General features: G+C 36.5%; 2 protein-coding genes across 3 annotated transcripts; both read right to left on the bottom strand.

Annotated features, from left to right (window-relative positions):
- Positions 1-4,190: 4,190 nt before the first annotated feature.
- On the bottom strand, positions 4,191-4,958 carry LOC113773421 (protein DOG1-like 4). Its single transcript, XM_027318068.1, has one exon. The coding sequence runs from the start codon at positions 4,956-4,958 to the stop codon at positions 4,191-4,193; it is 768 nt and encodes a 255-aa protein (XP_027173869.1).
- Positions 4,959-6,365: 1,407 nt separating this feature from the next.
- On the bottom strand, positions 6,366-13,654 carry LOC113776532 (phosphoinositide phosphatase SAC8). Of its 2 annotated transcripts, none has more exons than XM_027321716.1 (20): positions 13,335-13,654; positions 13,043-13,114; positions 12,127-12,254; positions 11,929-12,020; positions 11,769-11,826; positions 10,953-11,009; positions 10,774-10,807; positions 10,521-10,601; positions 10,313-10,419; positions 9,415-9,519; positions 9,218-9,295; positions 8,753-8,817; positions 8,279-8,377; positions 8,079-8,178; positions 7,861-7,969; positions 7,646-7,718; positions 7,479-7,572; positions 7,302-7,388; positions 6,820-6,886; positions 6,366-6,743 (listed from the first exon to the last, which is right to left on the bottom strand). In XM_027321716.1, exons 1-20 carry the CDS (start codon positions 13,486-13,488, stop codon positions 6,607-6,609), a joined length of 1,797 nt encoding a protein of 598 aa, XP_027177517.1. In that variant the 5' UTR covers positions 13,489-13,654; the 3' UTR covers positions 6,366-6,606. The 2 variants fall into 2 exon arrangements, with proteins under 2 accessions (XP_027177517.1, XP_027177518.1); XM_027321717.1 differs by having other exon boundaries at positions 9,415-9,501; positions 13,335-13,653.
- Between the last annotated feature and the right edge of the window lie 4,260 nt (positions 13,655-17,914).

The following is a 17,914-nucleotide window of genomic DNA, read 5'->3' as shown; positions in this document are numbered from 1 at the left end:
TGTGTGAGGGGAAGATGTAAATGATGTGGGCCATCTTATCAACTACTGTTGGCAGGTCACGAAACTTGAACTTCCAAGTTCTAAGCCATCTTTTCTGTTGATTGATCTTTCTTGAACATGGTACAACATTGTTTGGATAGAAAGTTATTTGAAATAATTACTGTAGTACTTTTTTATGATGTGATGTATGTGAAATAAAAAGGTGGTTGAAAATTGTGTGTATGATGCAAGCAAAACAAAATTTGAAATTTTTATTCGAAAATCTTTCAATCCAGACACGCCTGCTTGAGCAATGCCTGGATGCTCAAAACATCATTGTTCTGTTGTCGAGTGTCGACCTTATCATCGACAGTCCGCTAGCTAAACTGGGACTTGCACCTGCAACTAGAGGCAGTGAATGATTACTATAACTGTCAAATAAATTCATTTAATTAAGTTTATTCATACCCGTTCATGAATAAATGGGTATGAGTATCTTAAATTTTTACATATAGGTATAAATGGATTACTCAATAATATCCACTTAATAAATAGGTATTATTGGGTAATCCATCAAATCCAATTAACCCATTTAGAATTGTCTTCCCCCACCCATTTTTTTTCAAAATTTTCATTTTGTCATGATGTTAATTACTTTTGTTTCATTATTATTATTATTATTTGTTGGTTTTATCTTATCATTGTATTTGCTCTTAGTTTGTTAACTTGTTCATTTTTCAGCATTACCAATTTATGACAGGTTTTAACCTCTTTTCTTACTTTTTCAAAATGAAATTTTAAATTTACACACGTAAAAATGTTAGAGGTTCAAAATTTTTGGATTAAGTTTTTATGTTAACTTTTATAGTACTTAATTCAAATTTTTATATTCTTGCTGTTTAATTATTAAATAGTATGTAAGTTTGCGACATAGAGTACAGATGAAAAAAAATTGATAATTAGGTTTATTGAGTATTATAAATAAATATTTAAAAGTAATGATAGGTGCAAAGGATAGTATAAATTGATAACTTAGTTTGCAAAAAAAATGAATTTAAATGAATTTACAAAAAATTAAAATAAATGGGTTATAAATGGGTAATTGGGTTACTTAATTCATTTTTTGATTCACCCATTTATATCCATCTAATTAAATGGGTTGATTCACTTATACCTATTACCCATTTTACCCAATCCAAATCCGCCCAAATCATTCATTTTGAAACTTCTACTGATTACTCCCTCTAGATCAGTCTCCTTCAAATGAATTTTCTCGCGTCAATCGGTGCGAGTTTTTGTTTATCCACTCTGCTCAAAAAGATTAAAAGTTCGGCAATTTCACAAATCATGGCAATATGGGGTTCAAAGTCTTTGCCCCTGCGGAGCTCCAGCATTGCTGACCTAGCTCTGTAGGCGCCTACCCAACTGGAAATTAAACGGACCAAAAACAAAAAGTGCCTGATGTGCTGCGTACACGGTCTGTAGCAGCAGTAGTATAATACAACTCAAAATCGTAGGAGATATGTGTAGGTGAAGAAGGTTTGTGTGTGTGTGCGTGCAGGTGAAGAAGTTAAAGAATATGTATTTGGATGGTATATAGGAGAAGAATAGAAAGATGTATATCGAATTTCAAAGGTAGAATTTTCAGGAAAAATCATTGAAACCATTTCTCACATTTTGTCAAATGAAATATTTCATGCTTTACTTTTAAAATATTAATTTTACACTCCTTACAAATACAAATTAGCAATATTTGGTCCCAACTTAAGTTTCTGAGCACTTTTTAGCCTAAAATCATTATATGACCTATATGTAGTGATTATATATATATATATAAAGGTCAAATCCCACTTTTTAAATGACAAAAATGAATATAGATTGGGTCAAATCTCACCTTTTTAAGAAAAAATAAATATAGTTCGGGTTAGATTATATTTTTTTAGGGACAAAAATGAATATGAATCGGGACATTTATTTAATTACAAATGGGATTTGATCTTTTTGTCCTAAAAAGCTGACAATGTATGGGTTATGTGATGGATTTAGAATAAAAAGTGATAAAAAATTTAAGTTGGAATCAAATATTACTAATTTAATTTTATAAGGGATCTAAAGTTACTATTTGAAAAGTGAAGAGATTCATTCCACGAACGTTTTGAGCGATTTTCTCAAATACAAACTATAACTTCAAGTTTCTTCCAATTGTATAAGGAAATCATTTCAAAATTCCATTTCAATTTCAATCAAGGCAGCAAAACTGGAGACTGAAAGGGAGCAAAATAAGTTTCAACCATTGGAATTTTCTTCTAACTTGAACTTAAAAAGAGGCAGCAGTACGTAAGGCTGCTGGCTGCCGCCGTGTCAATTATCATGGCCGCAAACTACCAAACTATTGTCATCAACAAGAAGTTTTGAATTCCTTTTCGCCCCTCGCATTTTCGGCATGCTACGTCACACTAACAAGTGTAAATTTTTGTCTCCTCCCCGCCCTTTTTGTAGTAGTATTTATCTTATCACCACATTAAAAGAGATCAGAGCAATAAACCGAAGCTTCCCGCAAAGGATGAAGGAAAGACAGGTAGCACCGTTTGGTACGTAGGAATGGTGGCCTTTCCGCGCAAAATTATTTCTTGCCAAAATGGGTAGAAAACTATTTTATCGTTCCAGCGTCAGCTAACTGAAATCATAATGAGATATGTATTTCTTTTTCAGTGTTTGGTATAATTATGTCGAGAAGGCAAAATGAATTGAAAGTTTTATCATGTTGCTGTTATTGTCCTAAATATGACATAAATATTTCTTCTTTTATTTTGTTTGATACTAACATCTTAAGGTAAATGATTGATTTTTTTTGAGTTTGATTTGCAACTACGCTACCAAACACGAACACATTCCATAAATATTTGAATTAGAAGTATATGACTTAATAATAATAAAAATAACTTTTGAATAACATAAAATTGCAATAGTTGAATACTAATTTAGCCAAATTGAATAGTCAAATTGTATACATGTTAATTCTTATGTCCCTTTGATTTGTTTCTATTTGGTTTTGAAACTATTTATAAACCAAAAAGTATATTTGTGACTTAGTGGATGGTCTAGTAGTGTTTTTTATTATTATTTTTATTTTTTAGAGTGCATATGAATAAATATTGGTATGTTAATTATTACTTCTTTTGAGTTGACTCATGCCATTACATAATCCAATTTTGTAAATAAAAAGATATTAAAAATTTTAATTAGATACATTATTTGACAGTAAAAAAGAGGGGGAAATGACATTAAGTAATAGAACTAAAATTATTTATGACTAAAAAGTAACGGACATTATTTAACTAATAAATAACTAAATATTCCTAACATTTGATACATATATAAAAGATAGAGACACGTGAAAGGATAAATTTGACCTATTACAATTTAGGCATTTCTTGGATAGAGTTGGAATGACTTTCTCTAGATTTTTGTGGGGAATGAGATTTTAGAAAAAAAAAAGTAGGAATAGATATTCCAAGAGGAAAGGCATTTTCAACCAAAAAGTTGCATACCAAATATTGGAATGAAATGAATAAATTGGAAAGACCTTTCTATTCTAATGCTTTCCGGTGTATCAAACGATAGTGTATTCTTATTCTTTAGTGCTGCCAACTGTCAATATGTGTGTGTTAGACCTTTTTTACAAAGGTCCAATAGTTCAAATTGTGTCACACCATCTTATCAAACCATCTTACCAAACCAAACGGCGTTCTTACCAAATGGCATTCTTACCCAGTGGTGTGATATAATATAGATTATTGGGTTTTTGAAAATCGGGTTTACCAAATTTTGAGCAGAATTGTTTAAGTACTGAACGTGTAGAAGTTGTTTCTCCTCAGCTCTTAAAAGCATTAGAATTTAGAGCAACCATTGACAACAACCCTACTACTAACTAACAAGCAACAGGCGACAAGAGACGGACAAACTTTAGGCAGTTCCAAACCGTGGAACCTACTGCATGCAAAATTACCTTTTCCCGTTTTGGAAGGAAACACTATCAAAAGAGGGTGGCGGGGACCCCCGGGGGGAATGCCAATCTCTTATTCATTTCTGGCAGCCCACGTCTAAAAAGTCTAAATTTCCGTACCAAAAAAAAAAGAAGAAAAGAACACGCCGATTACTGCTTCAACCCCGAAACCTTTTTTAGTTAGATTACTTCTGGGGGTAAAAATCTACCAGCCATTAGTTGTGGAACCGCGCTGCCTATCTGCCTCTCTCTGGAAGCCGAGCATCCGAATCCTAAACTGCAGCCGAGCAGCCGCTGACAAGAACCTTACATTTTGAAGGGGAGATAGTATTCCAGCCATCGTTTCAGCTGTCCTGGTCCTCAACCCGTCTGCATCCCGCAGGATATTTTGCATGGCAGATTTTAGAGGCTCTATCTGATTGTCCACGTCATCAATGCCCCCCTCAATATCGCTGCCAGTAGCAGATTGAATTTGCATCCCTTCCCTCCTCGCCAGGTCCACCAGCGGCGGTGAAGCCACGCTCTCCTGGATCTTGGCCATCTTTTGATCCAACGATTTCTCTTGCCAATTCGTCTCCCGGCTCAGTCCATTGATTCTGTGGATTTGATCCTCCGTCAGATCGTCCAAGGAGCTAAGAGCCAGACGGCACACTAATCCGGGCTTGAACCCCGCAATCCAAAGGAAAGTTCTTTCCAGGGGAGTAAACCAGGTCGGAGAGAATGCAAGAAAAACGTTTCTGTGGGCCATCCTGGATTTTTCATCATAGTATTCTTGATAGTGGGCCAGAACTCGAGCAATGAGATCCCCGACAACATCAGTGTCGTCAAACCTACTGGTGGTGGTGGTGGAGGAGGAGGATTCTTGCGCTGATAGGAGCTCATCAAGAAATCGTTGTTGGCGGACCAGCCAGTCTTCAAAAAATGCCTGAAAGGAGCCGGCGCTGCCAATAGGCTGCCTGGAACTGGAAGGCATGATCTATCCTCGAGAAGGACGAGGAAAAAACAGAACCAGGTTTAATTTGTGGCTTGTGAGATTGGTCTGGACATTTTGCTTGTGGTGGGAAAGTATTCCTACGGCAATAAGGCTTGGAACACACTGAATGAAAAGGATCCCTCCGGGCCGCTCACTCACTGCCACTGGTGTCTTAATTATTAGTAAATTGTATATGTAGAAGCACTAACTAAAGCCACTTGGCTGTATCAAAACTGGAAGCAGACCGAGGAAGGAAGAAGTGCCAATTTCAATTTTAATTGCTCGCTTCACACCGAGGAAGATTCGGATACGCACATACCCCTAGAATTTACGGATTAGCTACTAGGAGCTTCTATCATGTTCGTTTGCAATTATAGGATATGCATAGACATAGAGTTGCATCGACTAAAGACTATCAGAAAGCAGAGAGAAGGGAGGGAAGGATGGGGGACCCAACTTCCAAGTGCACAATGGCCCAAGTGTATCGGTGGTTTTTGTCCTTAATTCAGCGACACTTGTTTTTTTTTTAAAAGAAAAATCTTTCTCGCCAATAAGGCTTCCACATTTTGCATATGCGCTGCTCATCACCGGAGAGGGATCTTCTCATTATTTCTGCCAACTTCTCATCGCTTTACAGATTCAAACTCAGGACAGCAAGCAAACGGAAGAGGATAAACACAAAATTTGGTCATTTTAATACGTTTAAAATTTGTTCCCCTTGGGATTGGCTCGGATGGTCTCGAAATAGCCTAGTTAAGTTTCGAAATCGTGAATCATCTCTCTATCGCTTGTGTATCCTTGGAGGGCAGGGCAGGGTGCACAGGCACAGGGAAATTAGTCTGGCAAAAGTTAGAATACTTCCTGTGTTGAATGAATGAAAAAAAAAAATACGTTTAACCAGCGCGACGTAGTTATTAGTTTCAAAAAGGAAGAAGGGTTTAACGGACACACATACCATATGTTACGGTCCGGATGTTGAGTTTTAACTTCAACTCTTGGAAAAACATGCCTGTGAGTTGAGTTTGAGCGAACTTTTATAAAATCGAATTCGTTTAAAATATCGAGTGGTTTGATTATCTTCCAATCCTAGCTATAGATGGCTCGACCGACCAGCATATTTAGAGACGAAGAAGATTCATAACAGGGGACAACAAAAATATCCATCTCCCCTCTTCTTCTTGCTCTCGCCTTTGATTCAAAACCAAGACCGAGAGGCGAGAGGTCGGTGACCCTGCCTACATTCTTTCCACATCTAGGGTCAAAGTCCATCCCCCAGGATTATTTTTATCTTTTCACGTTGGAAGTCAAACGTCGTTGGATCATGTGCAACATCCAAACTTCAACAAGTCAATAGTTGTCTGACACCATCCAAATTCAGTAGTGTGAATTTCAGACATACCGAGCAAAAGCGCGTTAAAAGTCAAAAAAGTTAATTGAGCTTCTGCCTTTTGAACGGTAATTTTTATGGTACACAATAAATACTTTTAAAACCATAGAAAAGCTTTGCTTATTTTTCCTCGTTTGCAGCTCAGCTTTATCACATTATGCATCAGTCCAGTCCAATACAACTTATGATAGAATACAAGTAATGCCTGAGTAAACAGTATTCCGACGGTACGGCAATGTACACTAGCCTGATGTCACGCGCTCAGATAAGTCTACACAAGCGAGGCTTAGAACAAATCTGCCGTCCATTTGATTTGACTACTGCCATCAGTCCAGCAGTTACACCGGCACATATAACAGAGGACACAATGGTCTGTGCATTTCGTCCCGCTACACCAACTAAAAAGAAGAGAGATTGTGTAAAACCAACATAATCAAAAGGAGAAAAATGAAGTCGACATAATAATCTTTGTACCTTGGTTAAGTGTAATAGAGGTCACTGTCAAACCTCCGATTAGCAAAGCTGATGCCACTGGGATATACTGCACATCATTTTACGTGGAATTCAGTCACATTGGTAATATATCACTGAACACCCAGATTCCAGGAGCATAACTTATAGCATTTTAAATATCCATTTCCATTGTTGGGAGGACTACCAAGAAGACAAAATAGGGCCGTCTACATCCTAACATAACAGCTGTGGCAATCCTGGAAAAGGATTTGAGATGGGATGGCAAGGCTGATTCTTAAGTCTCTTAAGAAGGAAAACCAACAAGCCAGTAAAAGCTAAATTTACTGCACATACATTAATTGGGCTTAATAAGCAAGAGATGAAGTTCGTCACAAGATTAATTGCGATTCGTGAATTATACTAAGAAGAAGATGAGGGGAAAAACATGCGCTAGGCTTTAAGTTAGGTCACTGCTGAGATGCATGTATAGATTGATTGCTCACAGAAAAGGTCTCAAATCCGTTAAGCTGGGCAGAGGAGGGTCTGCTCGTATTGACATCACATCGGCCACTGATAAGATCAATTGCATCCTAGAAATAAATGGCAAAGTATGTCAACCAAATTTTCCAGAAAAAGCAACGAGTTAGAACCAATAGGCTGTCAAACAGAAAACAACTAGCCTGCCGAATCCCATCCTGAAAATTATTCAAATAGTATCTTGACAGGGCACTAATCCCATCTTTAATCATTCCTGCCATGGTCTGTTTCCCATATCTGCAAAAATGCACTACAAATTAGTAGAGAAATTCCAAGGCAACATGTGATCTCATCTCTGTCCTGAAATTACCTGACAAGGTCCCGTTTTAATGCATGGGTTCCAGAGTATTCAAGGCTTATCTCATCACCTTGGTCAACCCACACTGCAACAAGCAGCATAGTAATGATTCAGAACAGACAGACTGATTCTCAGACTTGTATCACTGAAAAGTTACTACAATTGGTATTCTTTTATAGAAAGCACAAGGGATGATTTACAGACAATCAATCATGCAACGTGCTTACAGTTCTTAAAGATTTCAAAATCCTCGCTGAACATTGAAATGCAATCAGTTGAAGAAAATATACCAACTCTCTGCAGTTGAGAATTCAAACATTTCCGAGCCAAAAAGCTCTGCAAAATAAAATGTTCGACATTTACAATGATGATGGCCTAGAGAAGACAGAGCTCTATAAAAGAAACTATTTGCAAAGAAATTCAATTTACAAAGTTCTCCTCAAACCTGTGTAACATTTGTTCGATCAAGACAATCGACGCAGTTTGTCCTCATGATACCTTTCTGTTCGGATAGTACTTCACCTTCTTTGCCAATGAAGAAATATCTGCTCAGCTGGAACAGTAAATATTATTATGAAGCCCCTGCAAAGCTGCATTTGCAAATCAAAGATAAGTAATCAACACATTCTTAACGGTTTTTATTACCCTTGCTTCTCAAAATCCTCTGCGACCTGATCATACAAAAGTTCGATGTTGTCGAAATTTGAGTTGCCGCAAGAATGATGAAAGTCAAATGAAACATATCTGAATCATAGCAATAAACAAAGAGTAATTACAAAATGAAGTCATTTCTTCTGGTGAAACTATAACATTTCACAGTTTCAATAAGCACAAGAGCACAGAGATGTTATCATTTTCTTCAGATGAAGACTCACAGCAATTGTGTGGTACATCTCTTTTAACCACACTAATTCAGATGACCCAAAACAGGGTCAGGCAGTGAACTTTAGAGCTTGTTACCATTCTCTAAAAGATTTACTAGGGAATGAAAAAAAAAAAGAAGTTGATTGCAACTCTTACAGGAATTCTCCTCCCATTTAATGGGTTTTAGCTCATAACTAGAAGAAATCAAGAAAATGACCATATATAAGAGCAAAGAATTAATTCAAGGAAAATCACCTAATCTTTTGCAGCTTTTCCATTTCGGCAGCATAAGCCATACTTAGTCGACCCTCATCACCATTCTGAAAGTATAATGAAAAACTATAAGTATACTGGGGGCATGGAAAATGCATGTGCACAAAAATCTTTGTGTATGATCAGCAGATAGGTTGAGCTTGGATATCTCATTAAATAGCAAACTGAACTTGGCTCCAAAATTTTCCATAATGACTGGCCAGATAAGATAACTGGATTATTCAGACAATAATATGCAGGACACTAGTGAATCTAACTTGCAGCTGAAAAAATCCAGTCCAGCATATTAAATGGTTGTAAACAGAATGCAGCGGCAGATGGACACCTCTAGATAAAGTTCAGCCGATGGATCTAGAACCTACATGCTCCTTAAAATCGCCATGGTACAGACGCTCAGAAAGCCCAGTACCCAAGTGCTCTACAAAGAGTACAATGAAAAATTCTGACCTTATCTGTCAGGTCAGCAACAAGAATATCTCCGTATCTTTGACAAAGATCATTGAAATGGCGCTCCACAACCTTTGACTGAGATAGATGCATGGGCAAGTATATCAATTTACTGTACTCAGAGTTAGAACCTGTACTAACTTAAAAGAAAAAGAGAATAAAAAAATTATCCAGGTGTTGATTCAGAGGGCAACTACCGTTTGGTCATGATCAATGATATTAAGGCGGGGTTTATAGCTCAAATCAACAATTTGCTCCCAGAGAAGAGGAATGGAACCCCGAATCTGTAAACAGGTAGATTTCTAAATATTGCATAAGCAGCACTATGAACAGGTTGAATATGGGAGTGGATCATGCGATGATATTCTGTCAGAACAAATCACCTACTGCAAAACTTACCCGAGTGTAGTGTGCATCGTACATGAAAAACTAGAGACAGATGATACTTATATGTGGAGATATTGAAGGAAATGGAAAAGTTGACAACACAGATGACCCTCTTTCTTTCCCCTAATAGTAAGTAGATAGTACAATATGAGCACTCTGTCAAGAAAGTGGAGGAAAGCTGGAGCATAGAACCCAAAGTACTATCAGGCAAAGATGTGAAGAACAAGAAGCATAAACGAGAAAAAATAGATGGTAAGCCACATTAAGGAAACAGTCATGTTTTCATGCACATATATGCTACACTTCAGAAAAGGAAATACTTTTTGAACTAGCAGATCATGTCTTTGGACTTTCTATTAGGGGAAAAAAGGATGAGAAACTAAAATAGTTATAATAGGTATAATACGCGAAATAAAAGAATTGGAAACATAAAGCAAATTGGTTTGAGAACAAAACATGATCTAAATAAGGTGTAAGGGAATAAATATAATTTTATTTATTATTTCTCTTAATCACACCAAACTGCATGAGAACCAAGATGCATGCACAACACCATAATACCAAGAAGCAACTCTTTACATTTTGCTTGATGTAGTAATAGCATGATAACTAGTATATGGTAGAAATTACAATTCATATTGTCTTTTAGTATATTCCACAACTTAGTAAAAGATATTTAACCAAAGGGCCCAGTGCTCAGAAGCTTACTTGTAAAAAGGAGATCCTCGCACCTTCAAACTCAAGCAGCTGCTCGGTTTCAATGAAATTGGCAGTGTCTCCTTCTAGATTGGCTCCTCTTCTCCACATTCTTGTCCCTAAATGTGTTACCATACACAGTCAATTTAGTCTTTGCAACAATCACATCCGTGAGGCAACACTAAAGAACCTACAATTGCAAGTTGCAACAATGTTTTACCCAGACGTCGTGTACACCTCCTTGAAATTAAGGTTACTGTGGCTGGTGAATTTTTCAGCTTGAGTAGTCCTGTTTGAAAACTTAAGCCTTAGTTAAGCACAAACATTTGTCTACTTTTTTCCTTTAAACGTTCGAATTACAAAAGTCTCTTTAATTTTTTAATCATCTTTAATAGTCACAAAACAGATGATGCATGCATTGATAATTGCAAATTATAAGGCAGCATGGTGGCAGGAATCAAGATCTAGGATATTTCCTTGTATCAGAGGGATGATGAATCCATCAACCTGTAAGAAGAGACAAGCATGTCAGACAAATTAATTAATTAGGTGATTTTGTGCTTTACATCCTAAGGAGACAATTCAAAGTGATTAAGAATGATACAAGTAAATGAATTCGAAAGACATATTTTTCTTTCAATAGAGGTCTGACCTTTTTCTCAATAAGCTCCTCTAGTATATTTCTATTCCAAACAAACCGTGGGTCAGCCTGAAGATAAAGTAGAAACCCTTTGGTTAACAAGAATTACACATATGTTAGAATCCCAACTATTTGACAACAAAGTAGTTTAGTTACCCAGGTTCTCTAATCTACTCTTTTGCTTCTAAAAATGCTGATAACTGAGGAATAGATATCATCGCTATGCCATCAAGTACTTCTGAAAGTTGATTAACAAAGATATTTGTGGCACTAAAGAAAGTTTTTTGAGCTCTTAATCAATGAAGAGACAAATTTATAAGAGGAAGCACGAAAAGAAGGTTTTTTAAGGAGTTCTAAGCCTAGGGTAAAAAGCTGTTAATGAGCGAACTCAAGGAACAAGCTGGCCCACCTGTCCTGTCCACCTCTGGCATAGAGGAGGTTAGAGTTAGAGTAGAAGAATCAATTTTGATTTTGAATTTCGGTTCTGTTATCTTTTATGATCCAGTTTGCCAAACCTTCACCTAAGAACTGGCTGAACCAGGGGCGGTTGTCAGTCAATGGGCAAGGTGGAATGAAAAGAAAGTCAGAAAGACCTGGGTGGCTTGTCAAATTGATCATCAAGGGTAAAAATTTGTCAATACACTACCACTTTAAATAGATTTTCCAAAAGCAGCATCAAGTTAATACCCCAGTGAATACATGGTTTCTTTCACAGAGAATCCACAGCTAACTGAATAGGACATCTACCAAAAAGAAACTCAAAGGGTGTAACAAGCAGTCACTTTGAATATATCAGATGAACTGTTTGGAGACATTTCAAGTACAGACCTGCTTCCAAATAGGTTTACTCATCCATCCATCAGCCAATTTGAATCTCCTCTGCAAGCTGGAAACAGTATCAGATCCCTCGGAAGAAAATGAATATGATACTGTCATCAAACTCAATTAACAGAAGAACAATACACGAATTAATTCCAAAATGACGTACTTAAGTGTAATATCAGTGTCATAAGAGTAGTACAAGCCCATAGTAGATTCGACAACTGTTAACAGAGTCATGAAGTATGACTCATCCTTTTTCTGCACCCCAAAAAAAAAGGAACTTGATTATATAATCGTAATTGACAAAACTTTTACAGTTAATCCATTCCCATTTCTTAACATCCCAAAAGAAAGAAAGTAATACCTCTTGATTAGTTAAAAATTTTGAAGCCTCGTTACAAGATAGAAACTTCATGGACATCACACGATAAACAGGGTAACCAAGAAAAGTTCCAACTTCCTTCCGAGAAGTTATAACCAATACATGTAGTCCTATATCAAAAAAATGAGGAATTGTTCAACCGTTGTGTTTCTATACCAAATAAGTATAATACGATGGTAAATAACATAACAAAGACCTTAGTAATCTCTAATGGACTGTAAATGCTAGAATAGAAGCTGTACTCAGGGCCTGTTGCATAAGTGAGATGGTTATAGCTTCTTTTTTTTTGTCAAGCTAAAAAATTGAATTGAGGCCTCCTCGGTTTCTCTTGGCTTCTGTCTTTCAGCTTATTTAAGCTGAAAAATGATAATTATTAAACAGTCCTCAATAGGTTTTTAAGACCAACTTTTAGCTTTTGAAATGATTTCAGAACAAGAACGTGCTTTCAATCCTTTTTAACCGAAAATTTCAAATTAAATGATCAGTTTTTTTATGATCAGCATCGGATAAGTAGAATCTCGTAATACTCTCCTCTTTGAGCTAACAAAGATGTCTGCAACTTTTGGTTTCCCTCCCTCGTTTTTCATATTTCTTGGAAGTTTCTTCTGATTTGTCATCTTTATAGTTTATATTGATCAAGACGCTTGAAAAAGGCAGAATGCCACTCCTCCTCATATATGTGTACCAAATCTTCAAATGCTCATTCTGCAGCTTGTTCCTAGTCATGGTTTCAAGTTTTGTTAAGGATTAAATGAAACTTTAGATCCTGGAACTTGGCTCACTGAATTTATGGCTCTTAAAACCCCTCGCTCTGTCTAACGTTTACCCCGTACGAAATGTTCACACCAATTAAACGGCTACAAAGATCCTCTGTTTTCTTTTCACTACAGGTACATACCTGCTAGCAATCTAATTGTTCCAGCTACTCCATATATTGTAGAGACTTTGCCACTAGTATTTCCAAGGTCACCTGCAGCAAACCAATTCCACTTATACTGAAACAAAAAGCCAAAAAGAATTTTGACCCAAAATGTTTTTGTTGCAAAATCATCATGGGAGCAACAACACCTAGATGTATTCAACATAAAAGAAAATTTTCAAATTTCAGCAGCTCTCTTTTTTTTAAAAAAAAAAAAAAACTAAAATTTACCAGGAAAATCATCAGCTCAAGTCATCCCAAGAAAACTAACCATTAAGTTTCTCAATATTTCCATCGAATCGGCTTAGAGAGAAGCCTTGATCGGGCGATTCGACGGGTTTGATGACGAACCTGTCACTGAATTCGTGTAATTCCAATTCGCTCCAGAGCTTAAAATGGCAAGGCGACGATTCTTGAATTTCCATTTTCTTCTCTTGTTCAATCTCGGAGAAGCCTGCAGAGGGCCGAAGAAAGAAAGAAAGAAAGAAAGAGAAATCAACCGGGAAGGAAGAATTGACCGGTGCAATGATTGACAGGTTCCCGGTGGGTTGAACTCTTAAAACAGAAAAACGACCCAACCGTTTAGTCTGAGTTGGTTTCTTATAGCTAGTTTGGGAGATGAGATTTGAACAGAAAAGAAAGGAATAGAAGAGAAAGACTGGATCTCCCACATTTGAGAGTTTTAAGTGAAAGGAAAGGAAAAGAAACCGACGAAATTGGAAGGAGGAAAAAGTAGCTACAGTTTAAAAAAAATTTCCGGCCCAAATCGGGCAGAAAGCAAAGGAAAGCACGGAAAGGCAGCAAAAAGTTTTTTAAATTGCCCATTCTACCCCTAAAAAGCTGTTGAATGAAATATTTATTTACTTATGTGTCCAAAATCACTTCTTTTCTTTCATAAACTCCCAAACAACATTAAAACCTCTTCCTTTCTTTTCTTATCTTTTCTTTTCTCTCATAACTTAACCTTTCTCTTCCTTTCTTTTCTATCCTCAACTCACAAACTAGCTATTAAACTTGCGATCTGGCCGATTAAGCCAAGGTTAATAATGTTGAACGACCCAACCGTTTAGTCTGAGTTGGCTTCTTAAACCTGCGGTCTGGCCGATTAAGCCAAGGTTAATAATGTTGTAGCTTACACGCAACGGTTGAACATCGCTCACTTTTCGTTTCCTTCCAAATGACGTTTTTCACCTTCGAGTCGATCAATTTTACAGGTAAAAGAATCTGTTGTGTTGTGCCACTATGATTTTGGTCCACAGACCCCCATTATGGCATAAAGCCCATGACCATAACTGTAAAATCAAGAAAGCCAAATGGTACAACTTATCGTTTCAACTTTCAACCAAAAAAAAAAAAGTAAGCCAAATGGTACAAGAATCTTTGGGTAAAATCTGTTGGACTTTTAACCCCCACCCCCCCTCTGCCATGTCTTGTATGCTGTACATATTGACGATTAACGATTAGCAATTATGGGGGGTTCCAATCATTGCTCGCTACATTCAGCCTCGACAAAAACTTGACGGTTCGTGTTTTATGTATAAAGCCTTTCTTGTTTTTTGGGGTTATTAAACACTGAAAAAGTTTTCCCAAGCATTTAGAAAACAATTTTTTTAATATATTTTCTCAATTACCTCGTACATATCACATTTTAATATGTCATGCAGCGTTAATTTGTTTAGAAAAGTTCTCAAAAACTGCAATCGCTCTTTGGATCTGTTTGGCAAATAAGTTTTTAACTAAGTTTATCTGTTATAAGTTTTTTAACAATTTTGACTATTGTAACATACAAAAAATTTTAGATTATATAATTTTTAAAATATCTAAAAATTTATACGCTTCAAAAAATTTTTCTTATAACTTCTACAGTTAATTACATTAAATTTTAAATAAATACTCAAAAAATTCATTTACTAAACAAGGCCTTTTGTTCACACGTAATTGAAAGGAAAAAAAAAAAAAAAAAGCGCAAGGAAAGATGAAGGGTCGTGACTAAAAACATATAAATAGTAGGCATAGATTGATTACCAAAAGTCAGAACGAGATGAGTACAAATAAACTCATCATTACTAGTACTAATGACGCTATCCAAACCACTATTCAACTCAGCCATATCGAAATACTCACCAGTACTAATTCACCTAGTCCGGAAAGCAAACCACGTGAACTACTTAATCACGAAGTTGCTACCGATGAAAACTGAACAGATAATGCCATGCATGATTCAAATCCTCGCGATGAAAACTCGAGAAATGAATAGAACAAGGCAACATCTCTAGTAGATTAATTAATTATAGTAGTACTTTTTGTAACTAATAATTACATCAAACTGCAGCAACCCGGGCGGTCATGGATGTAGCGTGGAGCGTATACCCTGCGAGGCCTTGGTGCTAAATAAGGCGGGGGCGGGGGTGGCGGCGGCGGCGGAGGTGCTGCAAGCTTTTGGCGGAGTTCATAAGCCAACCTTGCGAAAGGTCTGTTGTACCTGTATCCGCCTTGATGATCATAACCATTCATGCGGCCGCAGTAACCGCCGAATCGGGTCGAACACAGCACTGCTCGATAACCCGCTTGCGCGAGCTTCCAGATGAGCACTTCTGGATGGACGTCAAAGCCTGAAACTTCAACGAAGCCGTATCCATCTATGTTGACGGTCCTGACACCGTGGATACTGTACAACAAACTCCTCACATTGTATGCCCATCCCGGAGCACTCGCGTCCACCCTGATGGTGCAATTCATCAGCGCCATAATTCGCAGTTGAAGAAGATGACAAACCTAAGTTGATAGTTGACGATATGATATTTTTGAAGGACTCGGCCACATCCTCCTACCCCTCGCATATATAGCTGCGTTAGTGATAGGAGAAATGGCAATAAAAATATTGTAAATTAATGAGTAAAGATTCCACGGAGTTTAATATGGTAATGGAACACGGGAATAATTCGGTTGGAGATCTAATTGAAGCTGCTCTTAATTTCTCAAGGAAAGGCATACCATACGGAATTCAATTTTTGTTTCCACTTCAATGTTTAATGGCGCAGTTTTTACGGTTAAAATTAACGAGATCTGAAAGAACGAAAAAAACGAGAAAGATTTTAGCCAATGATGAGATTTTACCGGTGCCTTGACGGTTGCTTGCAACTTTAGGCCTTGTTTGGCAAGTAAGTTTTTGACCAAATTTGTCTGCTACAAATTTTTTAGTAACTTTAACTACAGTAATCTCAAAAAAATTTTCAAAATTTTTAAATTATACACTTTAAAATATCCAAAAAATTATACACTTCAAAAATTTTTTTTTTGCAATTTCTACCAAAAACTCATTTACCAAATGGGACCCAATTTCCGTTTGCCTGTGCAAGGGGGTCTCCTCGTTAATTAATTGCGTGTTAAATCATAAAACAACTTTCCTTTCCAGCTTAATACTACAAATAATTGTCTATAAACACAAATGGTAAATACTTGTGCGTCAAGATTACTCCTCCTTTCCTCTAAGTCATTCCATTATTAGATATGGTTCATCGGAAAGAGAAAATAAAAATAAAAAGGGAAAGAGAATCCTGGAATAATTCCGGCTCACTACTCATCTAAGTTAACATTTGTGAGTTTGGAATTATATATTTTGTTTGTGTCATTGTGGCTGTGCGTATCTCCAACCCAAAAGGCCAATTTTGGTAGCAGATACGGCGGATCGAAAAGAAAGGAACGAAATGGAATCGCGGTATAAGCACAGTCCCCAATTATCGCTTGACTATCATATTATTCAACTGCATTCTCATTTTCATCCTCGTCTAATTGTGCGTCGCCATTGCACAAATCATCTATTATAGGAGGAGATATGAATTAGGTGGTATGTGAAGCAAATATAAGTGAAAGATTTCAAATTTAATACCTCCAGATTATACTAATAAAAAAAAATCTATTACAGAAAAGAGAAAACTGAATTGTGCTATAATTAATCCCTAAATGCCTTACTCTCATTATTTATCATCGGTCGCTTACCTTATCCATTTTAAAGTCATTCAATTGTTTCGTGTGCTTCTCTTTATTCTTTAGCTTTAATATTTAGGGTTCATCGCACTCTATCCCCTTTATGTATGGGTCATTTCTCAATTTATCCCCCAATGTTTGTTTTTCCACAGTTTACCCCAAAGACTAACGGTCAACCCTAACGGAGATAAACAAAATAATAAAAAGACAGTAATATCCTTAAGAAAATAATGAACAACCCAAAATACCCATATGTCTAGGTTTATGAAAGGGATAAAGAAAAGTTTCCAAAATTACCTTGGAACAATGGAGGAGGGAAATTTCCCTCCATCTGGCACATGGGACAAAAAGAAAAAAAAAAAAAGAAATTCGGAAGACAAAAGGTAGGGAACCTTTTGTCATTGTTGGTCATCTTTTCTCTCTCCTCTATCTACCCATGAAAAGTGCCCACATGCATGCCGGTTCTGAATAAAAAGAAAATATAGCTGTCTAAAACCCTTTTTGACTTATTCATGTATAGAGCAAAATTAAAGACAATAATACCAGATTATTAATGAAAAATTCTTATATTTTAATTTGAGCAGCAGTAAAATCTTCTTCCCGAATTTTCAAGTGTCCAAGAGGTGCACAATGGTGCCTCTTTACCACATCCACACATTTTTTTGGGTGATCTTTCAATGTTATTTGAAGCACTTTGTGACATTTTTATGATACTTTTGGTTGACAAAGAAAAATTTTAGAAGCTACTGGATCTGTTGAAAAGAAAGAGAAAAAATATGTTACAACTGGGTGGAAGCATGAAAGAGAAAAAATAGGCTAAAAAACATCAGACACCCCTTTTGATAACTCATTGAGGGACATTTT

Source organism: Coffea eugenioides, chromosome 6, assembly GCF_003713205.1.
Source record: "Coffea eugenioides isolate CCC68of chromosome 6, Ceug_1.0, whole genome shotgun sequence".
NCBI lineage: Eukaryota > Viridiplantae > Streptophyta > Magnoliopsida > Gentianales > Rubiaceae > Coffea > Coffea eugenioides.
This window is presented reverse-complemented; position numbering and strand designations above follow the sequence as displayed.

What these genes read in the sequence shown, in the direction of transcription:
- LOC113773421 (XM_027318068.1), bottom strand. Translation starts at nt 4,958, where the DNA reads ATGCCTTCCAGTTCCAGGCAGCCTATTGGCAGCGCCGGCTCCTTTCAG.
- LOC113776532 (XM_027321716.1), bottom strand. Translation starts at nt 13,488, where the DNA reads ATGGAAATTCAAGAATCGTCGCCTTGCCATTTTAAGCTCTGGAGCGAA. An exon ending in CATCCCTCTGATACAAGGAA is followed by an intron (nt 10,602 to 10,773) that starts ATATCCTAGATC and finishes ACTAAGGCTTAA; the next exon opens with GTTTTCAAACAGGACTACTC. An exon ending in TCATTGATCATGACCAAACG is followed by an intron (nt 9,296 to 9,414) that starts GTAGTTGCCCTC and finishes CATCTATCTCAG; the next exon opens with TCAAAGGTTGTGGAGCGCCA.